Source organism: Triturus cristatus, chromosome 5_2 (genome assembly GCF_964204655.1).
Source record: "Triturus cristatus chromosome 5_2, aTriCri1.1, whole genome shotgun sequence".
NCBI classification, from domain to species: domain Eukaryota; kingdom Metazoa; phylum Chordata; class Amphibia; order Caudata; family Salamandridae; genus Triturus; species Triturus cristatus.
Window position 1 is genome coordinate 6792822 of NC_140588.1, and position 20560 is coordinate 6813381.

Here is a 20560-nt window from a genome sequence, read left to right on the forward strand (position 1 = left end):
GGGGACACCTTCAGCATTGAGGTGTGTTATTTGGCCTTGGGTGCACCAATACTGTTTCGTTCACAGTGAACAAGAGGTGGCATGGCTTCATAGTCTTGTTGTGCTCAACTGTCCCCAGACACTAGCTTCTCAGTATAATTCGATATCAAGTTATTTGCTGTTGTGTCATGATCTCCATTGTTTCCAAGTGCCATGGTGGGTCAACCAACTGGGGAGTGCAGGGTTACATATGTGCGGACTATTCTAGATGTTACTCATGATGCATTTCCTGATATGCACTGTGACATTTTTGTTTGGACTCATGTGTCTGTTGTATACAGGTGACTGATTATTTTCTGTCTCTTCACCTTGCCCACAGCATCATCGGAGGACACCGAGGGAGACACCTGCACAGATGTGGAGGAGGGATCCAGCACCGCTGCCACCACTGCTGCTGAGTCTACGGGAGCAAGTGGCACGGAGGGCGAGGGGAGTCAGGCGGAGGACCTGTCTAGTGACAACACTGACTACGACGCTGACGGGTCCGAGGCTGAACTCCACGAGGGGGCGGAGGCTGCTACGACACCTGGCAGCAGCACTACATCTGTCACCGCCCCCTCCATTCCCATCAACACCCTCCCAGTTGCTCCGGTCCCTTCTGTCCGTGCTAGGCAACACCGTGTCTCCTTCGTGCCAGGCACCGCACCCCCTGGCCCTGTCCCCCCTGCTGCCCTCACTGCAGAGTCTGTGGACATTCTGCGGCAGTTGCAGGTTGGCCAGACATCGATGCTGAATGTCCTCCATGGCCACACCCGAATGATGACACAGATGGTGTCGTACATGGAGGGAATGTCATCAGCGATGTCTGACCAACGGATGTTGCTGAGGTCCATGTACTCTTCACTGACGGCAGCAGTGAGTCTCCTGCAGCGCTTCGTCCCCCCCTACCCCTGCACCATCCACACTTCCCACTCCCAAACCTGTCCCAAGCACATACAGACATTCCCAAGCACGCACCCCACCAGACACAGGCAGCACACCACCACGTAAGGGCAAGCACACTCCTCCTGGCACGCACACTCAGGGGGATGAGGGCACACCCACTGGGTCTGGGGCACACAGGCATACACGCAGCCAAAGTCCGAGGCCGCATGGCGCACTACCCAGTCCCTCCAAAGGCACTCCCCTCGGCTCCCCTACCACACATCCTAAAAAAGAGGCCTACTTGGCTGTGCTGGGCCTCAGCCCCTCTGGCTCTCCAGCCCGCAAACGGAAACGGCACTCCACGGGTAGGGGAGTTGAGTCCCCCCCCCCTGTCCCTCCCCTCCCCCAGTAGCACTGCACCCCATCACTCTGACCCCCCCCCTCCTTTGAGGCTGTGTTCTCTTCGGGTGAAGGGGAGATGCTGGACGACCTGGCAGCAGTGTGCAGTGCCGAGCTGACCTCTACCTTTGGCACTGCCCCACCCCCTGTGGTGGAGGCGTCCGTCCCTGCACCCACCACACCTACCCTTACACCTCCTGTCCCTGCAGTGCCTGGTCCTTCCCCACATGATCCCCCTCCCCATTCGACGAACCTGAGGGTTCTAATGTGCAGGCAAGCTAGGGGAGACGTGTGGCCATGTGTCCCCCCCAAGGACTTCTGATCTGGACTGGCCATGTGCCTTTGTACATAGTGTCCTTAAATACATTTTCATTTAATGCTGAATAAAGCATTTTCTTTTCAGTTTGAACACATTTGCATTTCAGGTATTGATGTGGGTGCTGATGGTCCCGGAGTTGGGGTGGTGGTAATGTGTTATGTTTCAGGAAAAAGTTGTAGTCTGATGCTAATGGGGTGGACCATGGTATCTGCGTGCCATCACAATGGCTCTGCAAAGTATCTTTGGTCGTGTGTGCTATTTGTGTTTGGAGACATTGTCCCAAGGAGTGTTCCTTCCTCTGTGGCACCTGACATCTACTCTGCAGGGAGTTGCACTTTTGTTGTGCTGACCTGTGTCTACATTTCCTTTGTTGGTGACGGATCCCTTCAACTATGGCCATGCCTGCTCAGCAATGTCTCCGGCTGCATCGTCTGTGCCATCCTTACTAGTCACTGTACTTGTGTATTGAGTATGTTGTCATGCCTTAATGGCGACATTCAGCATTTTCCGCACTATGCATGTATGTTATCCCAGCCTAGCACACATTTGGTACTTGTTCTGCAGGGTATTTGAGCACCTGACTGACAATTGTGGGCATTGTATCTGTGAGAAGTCCACCCTATTCCTTCCATGAGAGGCAACATCTTGGTGCCTGTCCCAGCACCTGTACATTTCTATCAGTCCTGGGATGTGCGTGACAGTGTGTGTTCCCTTTGGCTCTCTTAGTGTAGTGGCCATTGACATGAGTATACAGTCTTGTGGCATGATCTCTGTGTGTGTATTGTGCTGCATCCACCAGGGGTGGGTATGCATGTGTCATTTGTCCTCACACCCACATGTGTTGTGTCATGCTGTCGTACTTTGATATTTGGAACCGCGTAGGGGACAGGGCCCTACCTCTGTCTATCTTGGTATTAGCGAACCGCAAATGGTAAATGCGGCACGTACGAGTGCTTCATGTGTCGTTCTAGCTATGAATGCACTGTGTACACGTTATTCTGCTCAACTACGCGGGTTCCATTTTGGAAGCAGCGGCCATCTTGTCATTGCCCTCACATAGGCTATGATGGAGTTGATACGGGCCTCACAGTACATGGGCTTTCCCTCTGCCTTCTCTGTGACCTGGGCAGCTGGCTCTGCTGCCCCGGGTCAAACCGGTCTCACGAGCTCCCCTTCCTCCGTCCACCTGTGATTCGTATCAGGGCTTGACCCGTCATAAAACCCTTTCATTCTACACAATCCCCCGGCTAATCTCTTCTACACCTGCTTGTTCTTGCTTTATGACTTGTTTCCCAAAACAGGAGATGTTCATGTTTATTGGGGGGTCTATTTACTTCAAACATGGGATCTGAACCTTCCTGTGTAAATCATTGTGGGCTGGCCGAACTGGAATGTGGGATGGTCATCATGACTCTGCTTTTTCGTTTGTAATGTATGCCTTTATATGACCATATCGTAAACCAAGGAATGTGTGCCTGGAGCATGATATTTTGTACTTAAGGAGAAGTCCGTTCCTATGATTTTCAGCAGTCTCCTGAGAACATACACGCTGTTGTACTTCTAGGATATCTGTCATTGGTCTGCAGCCAATAAACGATTCTTTGACTTCACCCAGAAGACTCTGTGTTTCTGTAGGTCCGGAACAGGGTGAAACCCCGAAGTCATAGGGTGTGTGCCCCTGCACCGCTGGGACTAAAATACCCAGTACTTCAGTTTGGCGCCCAACTCGGGCCGATTTCAGCGGTACCAGTCCAAGCCAGAGGTTCGTGAGGAGCTTCGTGTGGAAATTCCGGAGGAAGGCCGCCACTTCATCGACCCCTGCATGTCGACGTGGTCCGAAAGTCTTTTCTGCGAGGTTCTCCGCGTCCCGACGGCTACGAAGGACTGCTGCCCTGATTAATCGACCTGTTTTGGACCCTTGACGAGTTTGAGAGAGCGAAACAATCGAGAGAGTCTTCTGGTGACGTCATCGATCAGCAATATTCAGTTAAGTATAAGTGGAGCGTCTCCCATTTGTTTTGGTATCCCTCGGGATCGTTTGGTTTGATTTGGTAATTTGGTGATTTGGTGTTTGCAAACCCCAAAGCCAGAGGATTCGTGTATTCACGAGGCTATCGTAATCGATAATCCTTTGACGTTTGGATCTGGACTAGTGAGCGAAGATGCCTGGTTCTGGACTATTTGGTAGATTATTCTGTTTGGGTTGTGGAAAAAATTTCCAGCTAGAGGAATCATGTCCGGTTCCTCCGGTTGGAACTCCAACTTATGAGCTCTATGTGAAACATGGCGTAGGCCCCATTGCATATAACGAAGTGTGGATCCACTACACCAGGAAAGACGGTGTTTTAAAATGGCCCCAAAATGGTAGTTTTGATACCGATATTTTAGATAATCTGGAAATTAAATTGTTTAAAAAGAAAGCCCGGCCGGCGATGTTTGACTCTTTCCGCTTATGGCGAAAGGAAGCCAAACAGAAGGAAATTAAGCTAGCGAAAAAGAATAAGAGAGAGAGAGGTATGTCAGTAATGCAAGCAGCTGTACAATTTAAAGACAATGAAGAGGAGCAAATGAATGAGCAATTGCACAGGCAGCGTAAGTTAGGGATTGACAAATGTTACCCAGCTTTGCCATATTCTAAGCAGGATGAGTCAGAAGAAAAGGAGAAAGATCCCTTGATGTCACATTTGTTGAGTTCGCCACCCCCGTATGCTCAAACTGCCACGGCGCCTCCCCAGCTTGTAAATATGCCACCTCCAGTGCATATACTGCAAGCCTTGCCGCAACCGCCAGTTGCTTTGCAACCAGTTCCTATTCCTGTAGCGCAGTCTTCTCAAGCGCCTCCAGTAGTGCTTCCAACTACCCCCGCACTTCCTGCGACTTTGCCTAATCCAGTAACTGCCTCCCCTAACACTCTTCCTTCCACCACTCCAGTACCTGTCTCTACATCCTCTTTTCTTCCCTCTGTTTTTCCCCCTGTTCTCGCCTCAGCTTCTCCTTCAGCGCGACAGCGTTTAGCTAATGTGGTTACTACATTAATGTCGCCTCTCTTTGGGTCATCTGGTGCAACTCCTGGTTTACAGCGTAAGCAGTTGCGCAGCCAATTGCCTAACCCCGATGAGAAAAAGGTAATAGATCACATGGCGCGTAGATGGATCGTTTTTCCTTCACTGTATGATGTGGAATCGGTTGTCAACACTTTCCATCAATGGGATGCCCCGAAACAGAGATATGTATTTGAGAAAATGTGCGAAATTCTCTGTGAAGAATTGGAGGATAGTGGTAGAAATCCGAACCCGCAGGAATTGTGTAGAGTGAGGTGCGATTTTGGAACTGGTATAATTGTGGACCGCGAAGTAGATAAAGCAGTTGCGGTTGTGTTGTCCTTAAGGAATGACGATTGCCAACAGTCATTGTTTGAACAAGAGGTCCTTGTGGGGAAAAAGGCAAAAGCGCGACAATACCCTATGAGAGAAGTTCCCCCGGTATGGAAAGAAGCAGTTGCAGCTGTCGGCAATAACCCCGCTGTGCCAGCGCATTTCCAACGTGTTTGGGTGCATGTTCCATGGAAGCGCTCTGAGGTGTTAGCACTTAAGCAGACATTGCCTGATCCCCGTAAAAACCCCGCAGGTTATTATAAAGAGTTGTCACAGACGGCAGGGTCATGCATTATGAATCTGGCCGACATAGACATGTTGTTTGGTAATGTTGTTCCACAGCCTCTGTGGGGATCCATTCGTAATGTAGATCACAATGCAGAACTAGGGGATACATGGGCTAACATTGTTGCTGCTGATGCTAGACAAACGGGTGGTGCGAAACCAGAGCCTTTAGTAGCTGAATTGCCTGGTAGAATCATCACGTATATGAAGACAATAATGCCTGCGATGCGCGTAAATTGGGACAAGTTATCTGCATGTAAGCAGAAGAAAGATGAGACAGTGTCAGACTTCTTTACTAGGTTTGAGGAAACGTTTATTGACCACAGTGGGCAAGATATGAGTACTGAGGGTGGCCAACGGTTGTTTGTGGATAAGTTTGTGCAGAATTTACTCCCTGACCTGTGTAAAAAGTTGAAAGATTCAGAGAGTTCTTGGGCCGTTTCCTCTTCAGCGCAAATACTGGCTACTGCACAATATTATGAAAACAGAGATAAAGACGAGAAAGATAGAACGGAGAAGAAAACGAAGGAATTAAAGACAAAGGTCCTTTTACAGCAGGCCTATCCGCCACGTGGAGGTCAGAATAATTATAGGCAACCCCAAGGTGTCTATCACCAACCCCAACAATTTCAGACTAATCAGCAAATGAATGGGTATTATCAACCACGTGTCCCTGTAGGTCCCAACCAATGTTCATACTGCAAAGAGGAAGGTCATTTTAAATATAGTTGCCCTAAATTAATGCAACGGAACGGTAATACGTATGGCGCAAGAGGTAGAGGTGGTCCGCAAGCTCCTAGAGGCAGAGGGCGTGGAAGTGTTCCCCAAAACGCGCGTCCTCTTCCGCCCCAAAGCGCCATTAATAGCTTTGATCAGCAAGCTAACGCGACTGGTAATACGGCACAGTATTACAATAATGATTATTATGCAGAGGATGGCGATGCAGAAAATAATGGTTACTAGGACAGCCATAGACAGAGAGAGGGAGTTGTTTCAGTGCCAGTGGATCAGAGTGGACCGTATGTTGAGGTGACTACAGCGAATGTAACGGAGCCTTTTCTACTAGACACTGGTGCTGCAAAGAGTTCAATCATACATTCAAAACTCCCTGGCGCACCTTTGTCTGGCGATATAAATGTTTCAGTAGGTTTTTCTGGCGCCCCAGTTAGGAACCCGATTTCCAGTCCCATGTCACTTTCTGTTGGACCTTGCGAGCTGAAAGCGCCCCTGATCCTGACAACAGGTTGTGGTGAGAATTTGCTGGGATTAGATTTGTTGAAAAAATTGCACGCTACACTGTATTGTTCTCCTTCAGGAGTACAACTTACATTAGGCAAGAAAGTGGTTTCCCCAATGTATTTGTCTAAAAACACGATGCCACCTGAATTGTCATCCCTTCCGGATGCCCTTTGGGCTACTGGTCCCAATGATGTGGGCCTCTTGGAAATACCACCATATGTGGTGACTCTAAAGGCTAATGTCAGACTGCCACGTATTCCCCAGTACAAGATCTCTAATGAAGGGCAGAAAGCATTGTTAGACATTGTCAGCGACTTGATTAATAAGGGTGTGATTGAAGAGACAAGAGGCAACGTTTGCAATAGTCCGATTTTACCTGTCTTAAAGCGAACGGACCCTTCACAGCCACCTGTTTACAGATTTGTGATTGATCTTAGAGAGGTTAATAAGATTGTTGTGCCTCAGTTTCCGGTTGTCCCCGATATAACCGCCTTGTTAACGATGATTCCAGCCTCTGCTGCATGGTTTTCAGTGATCGATTTAAAGAACGCTTTCTTTAGTATCCCAATTGCAGAAGAGAGCAGAGACATTTTTGGTTTTAGTCTGGGAGGCCGAAGCTTCCGCTTCAAACGCGCTCCCCAAGGCTACTGCGAGAGTCCATCCATATACAGTCAAGCTTTGAAAGCGCAGCTTGATGCACTTGTTTTACCTAGTGGCGCTATCCTGATCCAGTACGTGGACGATTTACTGATCGCCGCGGATACTGAGAAGATCTGTAAAGAAGCCACATTGTCACTGTTGCGCCATTTATCCGCTTACCATCACAAAGTGTCTCTCTCTAAGCTGCAATATTGTCGACAAGAAGTGACCTACTTAGGTCATCTCTTATCGAAGGAGGGAAGGAGACTGACCCCAGAAAGAATTCAAGCCATTGCACAGTTGAGTGTGCCAAAGACACAGAGAGAAGTGCGTGCTTTCTTGGGTATTACCTCATACTGTAGGCATTGGATCCCTAGTTTTTCTTTGTTGGCAAAACCTTTATTAGCATTAACATGCAAAGACACGCCGAATCCTATCCCATGGTCTGAAGAGTGCCAGAAAAGTTTTGTGGAATTGCGTAATGCATTATGTTCAGCACCTGTGTTGGGTACTCCTGACTATAGTAAGCCTTTTACATTGTATGTTCACGAGAAAGATGGATGTGCGTTGTCAGTGTTAACACAGCCTTTTGTTGACAGACCGCGCCCATGCGCATATTTTTCATCCACCTTGGACCCTGTAGCGAGGGCATTGCCAAGCTGTCTGAGAGCGACAGCTGCTGCAGCGATGTCTATCCGACAATCTGCTGGTCTGGTAATGGACAACACATTGATTGTCATGGTTCCACATGCTGTAGACACATTATTGAATAGAACCAAGACACAACACTTGACTAGTGCGCGATTATCAGGGTATGAACTCACACTGTTAGCGAATCACATACACATAAAAAGATGCAATACGCTGAATCCAGCCACATTATTGCCGATTCCAGCAGACTCAGATGAGATTGAGCAACATGACTGTCTGTTCAGAACAGAAGAAGAAACGAAAGGGAGAATAGATCTCAAAGATACTCCCCTGACTGAGTGTGATGGCACTTTATGGGTAGATGGGTCATGTTTCAAGCTCCCTAATGGTGACACGACTGCTGCATATGCCATCACGACTTTACACACGGTCGTGGAAACTGCACGAGTGCCACATAATTCGGCCCAAGCAGCAGAATTAATCGCCCTCACGAGAGCATGTGTGTTGTCTGAAGGAATGAGAGTGAACATATACACAGATAGCCAGTACGCCTTTGGCGTGGCTCATAATTTTGGGCGTTTGTGGAAAGAGCGTGGGTTCCTGACGTCGCATGGAGCTAAAATTCAGAATGGCAAATTGGTGAATGATCTCCTTGAGTCACTGACCCTACCTTTGCAAGTTGCGATCATGAAATGCAGTGCGCACAGGAAAGTCACAGATGATGTTGGACGTGGGAATACGTTTGCTGATGAGACCGCGAGAGAAACCGCACAGAATGTGAAGACTAGAATGTATGTTGCAGGCCCCGCAAGATGGGTTAATGATGTGGGAATGTGTGAGAACACAATAGAGAGTGTGAAGTCGCTTCAGGCTGAAGCTACAGAAGAAGAGTTAAGCAAGTGGAGAGAGAGTATGGGTAAGTTGGATGAGAATGGTTGTTGGATTGACCTGACAGAACATAGGCGATGGTTGTTGCCTGACGCCTATGTGCTTCCAGTGGTTACTATGGCGCATGGAATGGCACATATCAGTACGAAAGGTATCTGTAAGTTGTTGGCTCCAGTATGGCAGAATGTTGGGATTCCCAAGTGTGCAGAGAATGTGGTCAAGAATTGCATAGTATGCTTGAAGTACAACCCTGGTAGGGGAACCCCAACTCCGGCCGGTCACTTTGCACCCCCATCATGTCCATTCGAAGTTTTGCAGCTGGACTTTATTCACATGGAAAGATGCAACAACCTGAAATATGTATTGGTGGTTGTTTGTGCTTTTTCCAAATGGGTAGAGGCTTATCCTCTGAAAGATAACACTTCCCTATCCACAGCCAAAGCCCTTGTGAAGGAGTTTTTCCCCAGGTTTGGAATGCCGAGAATGGTATGGTGTGATAACGGAAGTGAGTTTGTGGGTAAAGTGATGAAGAATGTATGTGAAGGTTTAGGCATAAGGCAGAAATTCCACGCTGCAAATCACCCCCAATCAGCTGGACTAGTTGAACGCTACAATGGAGCCTTAAAGCTCAAGTTGGCCAAAATCCAAGCGAGCACCGGTCTTAAATGGCCTGACGCTCTGCCCCTAGCACTCTTGTCCACCAGAATGACGATACACTCACGAGTGGGACTTAGTCCTTATGAAGTAGTCTTTGGCCGCCCGGCCAACGTATGGGGTGTGCCAAGGCCTACGAAGTTCAGCGAAATAGAGCATCCAGTACTGCTCGATTACCTGTATGATTTGACTGTTAAACTGCGTATTTTGCACCAACAGGTACATAATACTCTTCCCCAAGCCTCTGAACCTCCTGGACACCCCATCAACCCTGGCTCGTGGATCCTGGTCCGGAATTTCCAGCGTAAGGGCAACGACGAGCCTCGCTGGATCGGCCCTCATCTTGTTCTTCTCTCGACAAGATCAGCAGTGCGAGTGAAAGGGAAGAAACACTGGATTCATGGTACTCACTGCAAGGTAGTTCCCTTGCCTCTGCCATATGACCAGTGGGTCAAAGAGGGTATCGCCGATTCAGAGACAGACATTGTACCTCGCTTTGTACCATTCAGTGACTCCCGCCTAAGAGACACAGCTTCAGTCCAAGAGAGTGACAATATTTTGCAGGAAGCTGTGCCGCCATCGAATCGACTGGACACCACTGAGCCTGAACTTTTGTTTCGAGACCAAACGGCACCTGGCCGTCTCCGCTATAATTTGAGACCTAGGCCCATGGACAAATAAAGATTTCCTTACTTTTTCCCTTTTGACATTTTTTGCTCTCCCATCTGAAGGACTTTCTTGATTTTTGTTTTTCGAACCACCATCCGGGTTCTGCCGCAGGGTCGCGGTGCCAAGACTTTGGGGTACAGGCCGAAGACGCTAGGTCGACGGTTCTGGTTGGTCTAGGGCGTTTCCCTGGACTGACAGGCGTACTCCTTAGCAGAAGAAACTCATCCACCGCGAGCGGCCCGAGTAGAGGATGGAGTTTTGTAAGATGGAGAGACCGATTGAGGAAATGAACTTTCAAGCCAGAATGTGTAGAATTGTAAAAAGTAAATGTTTTGTCTTTTTGTGCCTTTTTACACTGTGTAGTATCATGATGTTTATTGTAGGATGTGTGTTTTTCTCTGCTCCAAAACCCATTGCACCCACTCAACAGCCTATACTTCTTTCTACTGCCTCCTCTCACTCTTTTCACCCTTTGCCTGAGCACGAACAGACCAGACGATCAGAGTTCGTAAATAACTCGTTTATCCAACTCTTGCACCAGCACCAACTGGTAATGAATACGACCAATTGCTGGGTCTGTGGGTTAATGCCACATACCACTAACAAGGGTATTCCCTACCTGGTGCTACCGTACAGTTACAATGGATCGTCATGGGCAATCCAAACCATGTTTCTTTATGCTCTAGATACATACTCCCCTCGCCCACCGCGTTCCATCAGACCCATCACCAATAATAAGGCTTTGATGAAAGGAGTTGCCGATATGAGTAGAGATATTGATGCATACTCATCCATTCCCAAAGAAGAGCTGAGACCTTATGTAGGATGGAACGCGACGGGGTATAGTATTAGTCTGGGTGAAAGACAGCGAAAAATCTCATCTCCAATCTGGGTCGTACCCCACATGGGTCGGTTCTGCTTACAGGGTAATGGTCAGAACCCTAGGGCTCAACTGGGAAGAAGTGACTGTACTGAAACGTACACTTTCCCGTCACAGTTTTCCCCTGCGTTTTTGGCTGCTAAGGGCACATATTTCATCTGTCATGACCGAGCATATACATGGTTGCCCCCTGATTTCTCGGGCACATGTTATATTGCGAACTTGCTACCGCCGACATTTACTGCCGCCTCTGATTATCACAAGACCAGAGTTGTGAGAGGTGTGATTAGTAAGGAGGACACTGCCGGTCAGGAAGCAGGAGACTTCTTCTTGGGTTTCCTGCCGTTTTGGGGACCTATGGTCAATAGTAGGAACCTGAGACAGCTGACTCGTGTGGTTGAATCCACCGTCAATGTAACGGCTGGTGCCCTTAGTAATTTGACAGCTGAGCTCCAAGCGGATCGCCTTATGACTCTGCAGAACCGCATGGTTCTAGACGTTATTCTTGCAGACCGCGGTGGGGTATGCAAGGTCATCCAATCCAGTTGCTGCATTTTCATACCAGATAATGCTCCAACAGTGTATCAAGCCATCTCCAAACTCCATAAAATATCTGAAGCCATACACGTGGATAAGGGAGATTGGTCACTGGTGGGATGGTTCTGGGAATTGATATCTGCCTGGGGTTGGAAAGTTCTGATGGTCATTGGAATGATCTTAGCCATTCTTTTCCTGTTCTGTCTATGTATACAGTGTGCTCCTGCGATATGTGGCCTCTGTACTACCTTATGTGTAAGGAAACCTGTATCGAGGGACGAGCTAAGCAATAGGATGATGCTACAGCAACATCTCCATGACTTCGTGAACATTGACCTAGACTCGGATTAAGATGAGTATAGTGATTGCCTATGTAAGGGCAAAAGGAGGGTCTGTCGTACTTTGATATTTGGAACCGCGTAGGGGACAGGGCCCTACCTCTGTCTATCTTGGTATTAGCGAACCGCAAATGGTAAATGCGGCACGTACGAGTGCTTCATGTGTCGTTCTAGCTATGAATGCACTGTGTACACGTTATTCTGCTCAACTACGCGGGTTCCATTTTGGAAGCAGCGGCCATCTTGTCATTGCCCTCACATAGGCTATGATGGAGTTGATACGGGCCTCACAGTACATGGGCTTTCCCTCTGCCTTCTCTGTGACCTGGGCAGCTGGCTCTGCTGCCCCGGGTCAAACCGGTCTCACGAGCTCCCCTTCCTCCGTCCACCTGTGATTCGTATCAGGGCTTGACCCGTCATAAAACCCTTTCATTCTACACAATCCCCCGGCTAATCTCTTCTACACCTGCTTGTTCTTGCTTTATGACTTGTTTCCCAAAACAGGAGATGTTCATGTTTATTGGGGGGTCTATTTACTTCAAACATGGGATCTGAACCTTCCTGTGTAAATCATTGTGGGCTGGCCGAACTGGAATGTGGGATGGTCATCATGACTCTGCTTTTTCGTTTGTAATGTATGCCTTTATATGACCATATCGTAAACCAATGAATGTGTGCCTGGAGCATGATATTTTGTACTTAAGGAGAAGTCCGTTCCTATGATTTTCAGCAGTCTCCTGAGAACATACACGCTGTTGTACTTCTAGGATATCTGTCATTGGTCTGCAGCCAATAAACGATTCTTTGACTTCACCCAGAAGACTCTGTGTTTCTGTAGGTCCGGAACAGGGTGAAACCCCGAAGTCATAGGGTGTGTGCCCCTGCACCGCTGGGACTAAAATACCCAGTACTTCAATGCAGTGGGGGAAGGACATCCATCCTCATGGGAGTGGGACACTGCTGTCAGTGATGTGTTGTTATGGCACTATCAACATAGTCGAACATTAGGGATGCGTACATACACCCATGGAGCTGTGCTCATCTGAACATGATGTACACACCCCCATGACTCTGTCCACTGCTGGTATTCCTCTGCACCTACCCCTCACATGTCTCTGTCTACTGCTGGGAGTGATAGGCACCCACCCCTCACATGTCTCTGTCCACTGCTGGGAGTGATAGGCACCCACCCCTCACATGTCTCTGTCCACTGCTGGTGTTCCTCTGCACCCACCCCTCACATGTCTCTGTCCACTGCTGGTGTTCCTCTGCACCCACCCCTTACATGTCTCTGTCCACTGCTGGTATTCCTCTGCACCCACCCCTCACATGTCTCTGTCCACTGCTGGGAGTGTTAGGCACCCACCCCTCACATGTCTCTGTCCACTGCTGGGAGGGATAGGCACCCACACCTCACATGTCTCTGTCCACTGCTGGTATTCCTCTGCACCCACCCCTCACATGTCTCTGTCCACTGCTGGTGTTCCTCTGCACCCACCCCTCACATATCTCTGTCCACTGCTGGTATTCCTCTGCACCCCCCCTCACATGTCTCTGTCCACTGCTGGGAGTGTTAGGCACCCACCCCTCACATGTCTCTGTCCACTACTGGGAGTGATAGGCACCCGCCCCTCACATGTCTCTGTCCACTGCTGGTATTCCTCTGCACCAACCCCTCACATGTCTCTGTCCACTGCTGGGAGTGATAGGCACCCACCCATCACATGTCTCTAGCCACTGCTGGGACTCCTTGGCAGACACCCACCCCAGTGGTGCTGTACACTGCTGTCCTGGCCATGAACACACCCCAATATACTGTTTATATGCTGCACCAGGCCCTAAGCCAACATTCGTGGCGTGTGTACGCCTTGTATCACTAATGTACTGGTGCCCTAGAGGTACGGGTGATGCGGTCCGTACCCCCGCTCTGAGGGCGTAGGTACGGCCCATACCACCATTGGAGTGGTGATGTAGGGGTACGCGCTGTACCCACGCCCTCAGAGCGTGGGTACGGCGCGTACCACGCGTACCCCTACATCACCACTCCAATGGTGGTACGGCCCGTGACCACGCCCTCCAAGCGTGGGTACGGCCCGTACCACCATTGGAGTTGTGATGTAGGTGTACGCGCCGTACCCACGCCCTCAGAGCGTGGGTACGGCCCGTACCACGCGTACCCCTACATCACCACTCCAATGGTGGTACGGCCCATAACCACGCCCTCAGAGTGTGGGTACGGCCCGTACCACCATTGGAGTGGTGATGTAGGGGTACGCGCCGTACCCACTCCCTCAGAGCGTGGGTACGGCCCGTACCACCATTGGAGTGGTAATGTAGGGGTACGCGCCGTACCACCATTGGAGTGGTGATGTAGGGGTACGCGTGGTACGGGCCGTACCCACGCTCTGAGGGCGTGGGTACGGCGTGTACCCCTACATCACCACTCCAATGGTGGTACGGGCCTTACCCACGCTCTGAGGGCATGGTTACAGGCCGTACCATCATTGGAGTGGTGATGTAGGGGTACGCGTGGTACCGGCCGTACCCACGCTCTGAGGGCATGGGTACGGCGCGTACCCCTACATCACCACTCCAATGGTGGTACGGGCCGTACCCACGCTCGGAGGGCGTAGTTACGGGCCGTACCACCATTGGAGTGGTGATGTAGGGGTACGTGTGGTACGGGCCGTACCCACGCTCGGAGGGCGTGGTTACGATCCGTACCACCATTGTAGTGGTGACGGGTACGCGTACGCGGGGATTGGTGGACACGCCCCCCGAAGTGACCAGACCCTGGAGGCAATGTATGGGCAGTATATGGTATTTTTTAAATTAGGTAGCGGTTATGTTTCTGGCCCCTCGCCCCCCCTTTGCCCCTGGGTGTTGTGCTGACCTTCTGTGGCGTGCGCGGCGGTTTCGGTGCACCAGGTCGTAGGCTAGGAGGGCCGGGATGACACGTAGGATGGGGTCCATGGCTGTCCGTCGCGTGCCGCTGCTCCTTCTTCGCGTCGTCCTCAATTTCCCGGGAGTTTTTGGCTGCCGTAAAAAATGATCCGTGCGGAGTGACGTAGGCACGAATCATACTTGCTGGTCCGTAGAACGCTGCCTGACTCCGTCCGGACGTCACGTACGCGATGTCCCGGATCGGAATTGTGGGTATTTTTTCATCGCACGTAGTTTTTTACGATTCGTACGGAAATGGTATTTCTGTACGAATCGTACTTGCTGGTTTGTAAGGTGCATTTCCCGGGTACGAGTCGTACGGAGAATACGCTCCGTACGACCATTCGTACCCGGGTTTTACAGGATCGGAATCTGCACCTTTATGTCGTTTTGTAAATTATACTCTGGCCCTAGGAAACGATTTTCAGTTCCACTTTTCGTACATTAAATATTAAGCAGTAAAGAGCTACTTTGATTAATTTCCAACAATTAGCTAATGAATCTTTTTGCTTAGCTGTATTTAATTTTATTTGCAGTGCCTTGAGAATCAGAAAAACGTACTACTGAGATTCATGGTGTTGATAATGGAGAGTTTTTTTTTATTGAACCTGTCAAACATTTGCACAATTTTTACTCTGTAGTTTTATTTTATGAATAATTTGTTGTGTACTTTTATAGTGAAAACAAAGTTTTATGTTTTTTGATTATTAAATAATGTGTGCTTAACTCCGTGAACATATAGTACATAAATCGAAAAATACTGCACCTTGCAATTTGCTTTTTCCTTAGCATGGTCAAACTAGGCCCAAATTGAGCCTGACTCATCTTCGATCTCAACAAAGCCATGATGTTTGTTTTCCTTTCTCCTGTTATGGCTGTGTAGACATGCTGTTCTCGAATTACTCCGATGGAATTTTCCCTTACGATTTTAAAAATTCAGGGTTCTCCCTGCCTGTTCTGTGTAGGCCCATTCATTTATAAATTTGTCATTGTTTTGTATGTAACTAGATTTATAATGTCACATCCGATGACATAAGTTCAAAATGGCTCATATTAATATTCCTTGATGGGATGGTGTTAACATGATGCTATTTACTGCCGTGTTAAATCATGTGTTATGACTGGTAGAGACTTCAGCTGTGTATTTTTCTTTAGAAAACCTCAAAATTGGAGCTGAGCCAGTCTGGTTTGCCTTGACTCTGAGAGTAGACCCCTTTCAGTCTGACTCTTGCTTAGGATTTAGCATATTTTTGTTCTGAGACTTGACTTCAAGTCAGACCCTTGCTGCATTTGACTGAGCCTTGTGCTAATTCCCTATTTTGATTTATCATGTATTTTGACTAATCATTGATTTTTGCCTTCTGTACTACAATTTAATTATTTAATAATCCTCAGTGGTTTATAACTCTGGTCTTAAGTTGTCTTGAGGCATCTTTAATTGACTATGCTGAATTATGTGTTGTCTAGCTAATCTCAGTAGGGACACAATGCCTAATACATTCGTCCCCATCCTTTCTTCTTAACTAACCCTAGGGGAATGTCTGATGACACCCCACAGTTGACCTTTACATTATCTGCATAATATTTATATACCATTGAAATCTAGAGTAATGTTATGGTTAGTAGTTGTTAGATTTATGGTATGTGGTTACGTTTTGTGATTAGATTTTGGGGTTAGGGTTTGTGGTAAGGTGCTAACGATGTCAAATCGTGATTACAATATGAAAGTTTTGATAGCCTCTGTTCACATAAAGTATGGAGTGGCGAATGAGTGGTTTAGCAAAGTGTGACAATGTTTGACTGTATTGTGGTTATAAACGTAGTGACATATTTTTTTATATCAAGCCACACATATCCAGTAGATAGAGATTGAATTGATTGTTTAAGTGACCGTGAATGTTTGATGTAAATACCCAGAAGACTTCTGTCTTTAAAAGAAACATTGTGTTGCTTTCCTTTCCTAGGTCCTTGCTGCTAGTAACCAGCTGCGCAAGGAGGCAGATGACCTTGGGCCACGAGCAGAACTGGATCATTGGAAGAAAAGACTGTCCAAGTTTAATTACCTGCTGGATCAGCTGAAAAACCCAGATGTGAAGGCAGTGATAGGATTGCTGACCGCTGCTAAATCTAAATTGCTAAAGGTATTTGCGAGTTACATTTTAAAATAAAAAAGATTCACCTAGAGAATAATTTACTGTTGAAGTGTCTATACTGTGTTTAACTAAATGTGAGAAGTGGCCAATATATCTTTGTACATGGGGTGAGTTCGCAGAGTGCATATTCACTGGAATTTCTGGGGTACCTCTATCAGCCTTTGAAGGTAAATTAAAAAGTGTGCATTGCCTAAACTGTTCAGACATATAAGACAGAATAATGAACAGTAACATTATGTTTCTTGACTGGTATGTCCTGGGTATGAGAAATTTCTCTTAAACACATGAAGAACGAAAATTGACAAATTATTTATATCTATATTATATTTAGATGTGGAGACAACTGGATACTCGCATCACTGACTCAGCAAATGAAGCCAAAGACAACGTAAAATATTTGTATACCCTGGAAAAATTTTGCGACCCACTATACAGTTATGATCCTGTGAGTACTAATGATTAGCACTGTAAGGGTTGGGGTGGAGGTGGGAGGTAAGATGTATATGCTTATTGTTTCATGATGACATATTTGTATCAATACAGCCTTTGTATGAACATCTGGTTTAAAACTATGCAGTCAGAATACCTTCATTACACTAGTAAAGTAAACAAAGCTGTTTTAATGCTAAGTGATGCCCTAACTGTAGAGCTACTATTGCTCTGGACTGCGGGCTTCTCCGACAAGTAGCTCGTGAGCTACTAGTAGCTCTCCTGCTACCTGTAAGTAGCTCTTGTGTGTGCAGTTTAACCTACTAACTAGGAACCTGTACTTGGGTGAATGTGTTGCAGGGATTCTGCACAAACACAGAACTATGCTCAGGAATATGGGACCTTGGTGTATAGGGTACTGGGTCTTCCTACTACCTTAGTACCCATGAACCCAGGAGCCACTTGCTATATTGTCTCTTTTGCTCTCCACACAATTGCCAGTGAAACAAATGATTAGACACCCCAGAACACAACACTCCCAGATCTCTTAGGAATTGTGGTAACAAGGCACACCCTTTCGCTTACACTGTTGTACTTTTCCATAATATAATCTGACAGAAACACAAAACAGTTTAAAATATTTATCTTAACTCAAGTGCTGTAACATGCAGCATACGTGCCACAACAAGCAGGAAAATGCATAATACAAATATCGTCAGCATAGCAGCCAGTCTGTACATCATGAAGGGAGATGTAATCATAATCGAGACAATGGAGAAAAAGACTATAGTGCCTAACCTCCCTCCCCTAGCTAAAAAGAAGTATTATTCTCCAGTATTGAATCTTTCATAGATTCACATGCTTGTATCTTCCCCGTTGTCATGGTGGGAGTCTCATGGTAAAGGAAATACATAGCAGTAAAAAGAAAAACAGTCTAGATACCATAGATAAGCATAGACTTTGGTAGCCCAGTACCATCATTATGTGGTCCAAATGCCAGCCAATGAGACCCCAGCCCTGAGATCACACTCCCCAGCAGAGCCACCATACCTCAGATTTTCAACAGCCGTGGTGTGAGAAGGAGTCTCCCTGAGCTTTGCTCAGTTTGTTCCCTTGATTGAACTTTTGACCTGTATTTACAGCATTTCCTCTGGAACTGAGGTATTGTTTTTTCTTCAAGCTTTTTTCAAAATGTCTGAAGGCTCTAAAAAGAGGCTTTTCAGACCCTGTCGGTCTTGTGGGAAGGCCAGGTTGTTCTCTAAGGACCCCCACAAGGATTGTTTATACTTCCTCTATCCGAAGCACATCCCTCAGGAGTGCAAACATTGTAGGACTTTTTCAGCTAAGAAACTTAAGGATAGAGTAGCACGTTTGCTATTGTGGCTCCAGAAGAAAAAGCCCACTTCGAATTCTGATTCTGAGGATGACTCTAAGGCTCACTCCTCTTCAAAACGCAAAGGAGGAGCTTCTGAGGCGAAATCTGATTTAAAAAAGCAAAAAATCAGTAATTCAAAGGAAAAGGAGTCCTCTTCTTCCTCTCTGCCTCATATTCCTGTTAAAAAGTCCTAAGAGACGAGGGCTCCGTCGTCGGATCCGTCGACGTAGAAAAAAGTTTCTGCGACCATTCCGTCGATGAAGACGTCGTCGATGGCGACTACGATGACAACGTCGACGACAGTTACAGCAACGACCTCATCGACGGCGATTACAAAGATGACACAGTCGACGGGCCCGTCGACAGCACCGTCGACGACGGGTACGGAGATGACACGGTCGACAACTACTTTTTGACACCGCCATCGATCTCGTCGCCAATCGCCCCATCAACGACAGCTTTTAAATCCCCAATGAAAAGATCGCTGACGACGATTTCCATTAGAAGGTTACCACCGTCGATGGGCTCGTCAATGGAGAGATCAGGCATGTAGAATTTACCGCTTGGACAAAAATGTATCTGCTGCCTCCGTCAAACCTTCTTGAGATGCAGGAGTCTGGAGAGGAAAGTCCTTAAGAAGTCACATACAGCCTTTCTCAACTGAAAATCAAAAGTCAGGACACTGATGAGGAGAAATACCAAGAAGTGCAGGAAGATTTCTCTTTTAAAGATCGACCTCTAACTGGTTAAAAAATATATGAGTCTTTTCAACAATCCTATGATTACGAGGAGAAGGAGGATAACGCACCTAAAGTCAGAGAGGAGTCTGTGTCCATGCCTCTATCACTGGTATCGGATCTCAGGAGCATGATCAACGATTACTATTGTTGCATCCCTGAAGCTAATACCTCTTCTTTGGGTGTTGCAAGTAAGCAGCAACCTGTCGCGCATGCTCCGGCTGAGCAGCCTCCGCCTCCGGTGCAGAAGGTGCTCACTCCAAGAGTCATTACCATCAGAGATGACTTAGCTGACAGCCAGGTTGAAGACCAACCTGAGAAAGGAGAACTGAGCCAAGAAGATCCTGTGGGGGATGAATGGGACCAATACATTATCCCTTCTTCTCCATTGCCATCACCCTCCCCGGTGACATCTCCACTGGTGGACATCCTGGGATTCCATGAACTCATGGAAAAAGCTTCTAAGAGATTTGATCTCCCTCTGCCAGTTAATGAAACGGTATGTTTCCCATATGATTTCAATGAGTCTTCTAGGAAATCAATAAGGACAATTCCCATGGTAAAACATATATGGGAGGAAGGGTTGAAAATTATGAAGAATCCAACTTCTGTCGCAGCCTCGGTTCTCAGAATAGAGAAGAAATACCGGGCTCCAGAATCCTCCCCGGCATGTCTTATTGGACATCTCTGACCAGAGTCTGTGGTAATGCAAGCTGCACAAAGACGATCACAGAATCATTGGCTACATGTTCAGCTCCTCCTGATAAGGAAGGAAGGAAACTTGATGGTAGAGGCAAACGCTTTGCAGTCATGGCGGCAGCTTCTTTTAAAGCGTTGAATGCGCTCGCCATAATTAGCTGTTTCAACTGGCAGATGTGGTCGGATAGTGCTTCTCTTTTATCACATCTGCCGGAGGACAAGAAGGAAGAAGCTACACTAATTTTACAAGATGGAGCTAGAGCAGCTTCGGAATCCATAGACATAGCCATGGATATATCAGCGGTGGCGTTCAGACAGATGGCAGGAGCCTTAGCACTTCGCAGACAGGGATGGCTTAAGGCTACCTCTTTCAGGCCGGAAGTGCAGACTAAGATAGTAGACATGCCCTTCGACTGAGAAAATTTATTTGGCAGCCACGTGGATGATGC

General features: G+C 47.5%; 1 protein-coding gene and 1 long non-coding RNA gene across 2 annotated transcripts in view; one reads left to right on the forward strand and one right to left on the reverse strand.

Moving 5' to 3' along the window:
• Positions 1–20560, forward strand: part of DNAH5 (dynein axonemal heavy chain 5) — a 5853083-nt gene that overhangs the window by 623815 nt on the left and 5208708 nt on the right. The window contains exons 7-8 of the mRNA XM_085606747.1: positions 16683–16859; positions 17203–17316. Of these exons, the coding sequence (XP_085462873.1) occupies positions 16683–16859; positions 17203–17316 (291 nt within the window). The remainder of the gene's footprint in view (positions 1–16682; positions 16860–17202; positions 17317–20560) is intronic.
• LOC146822581 (uncharacterized) overlaps positions 1–20560 on the reverse strand; it is a 38622-nt gene that overhangs the window by 5539 nt on the left and 12523 nt on the right. The window lies entirely within an intron of this gene.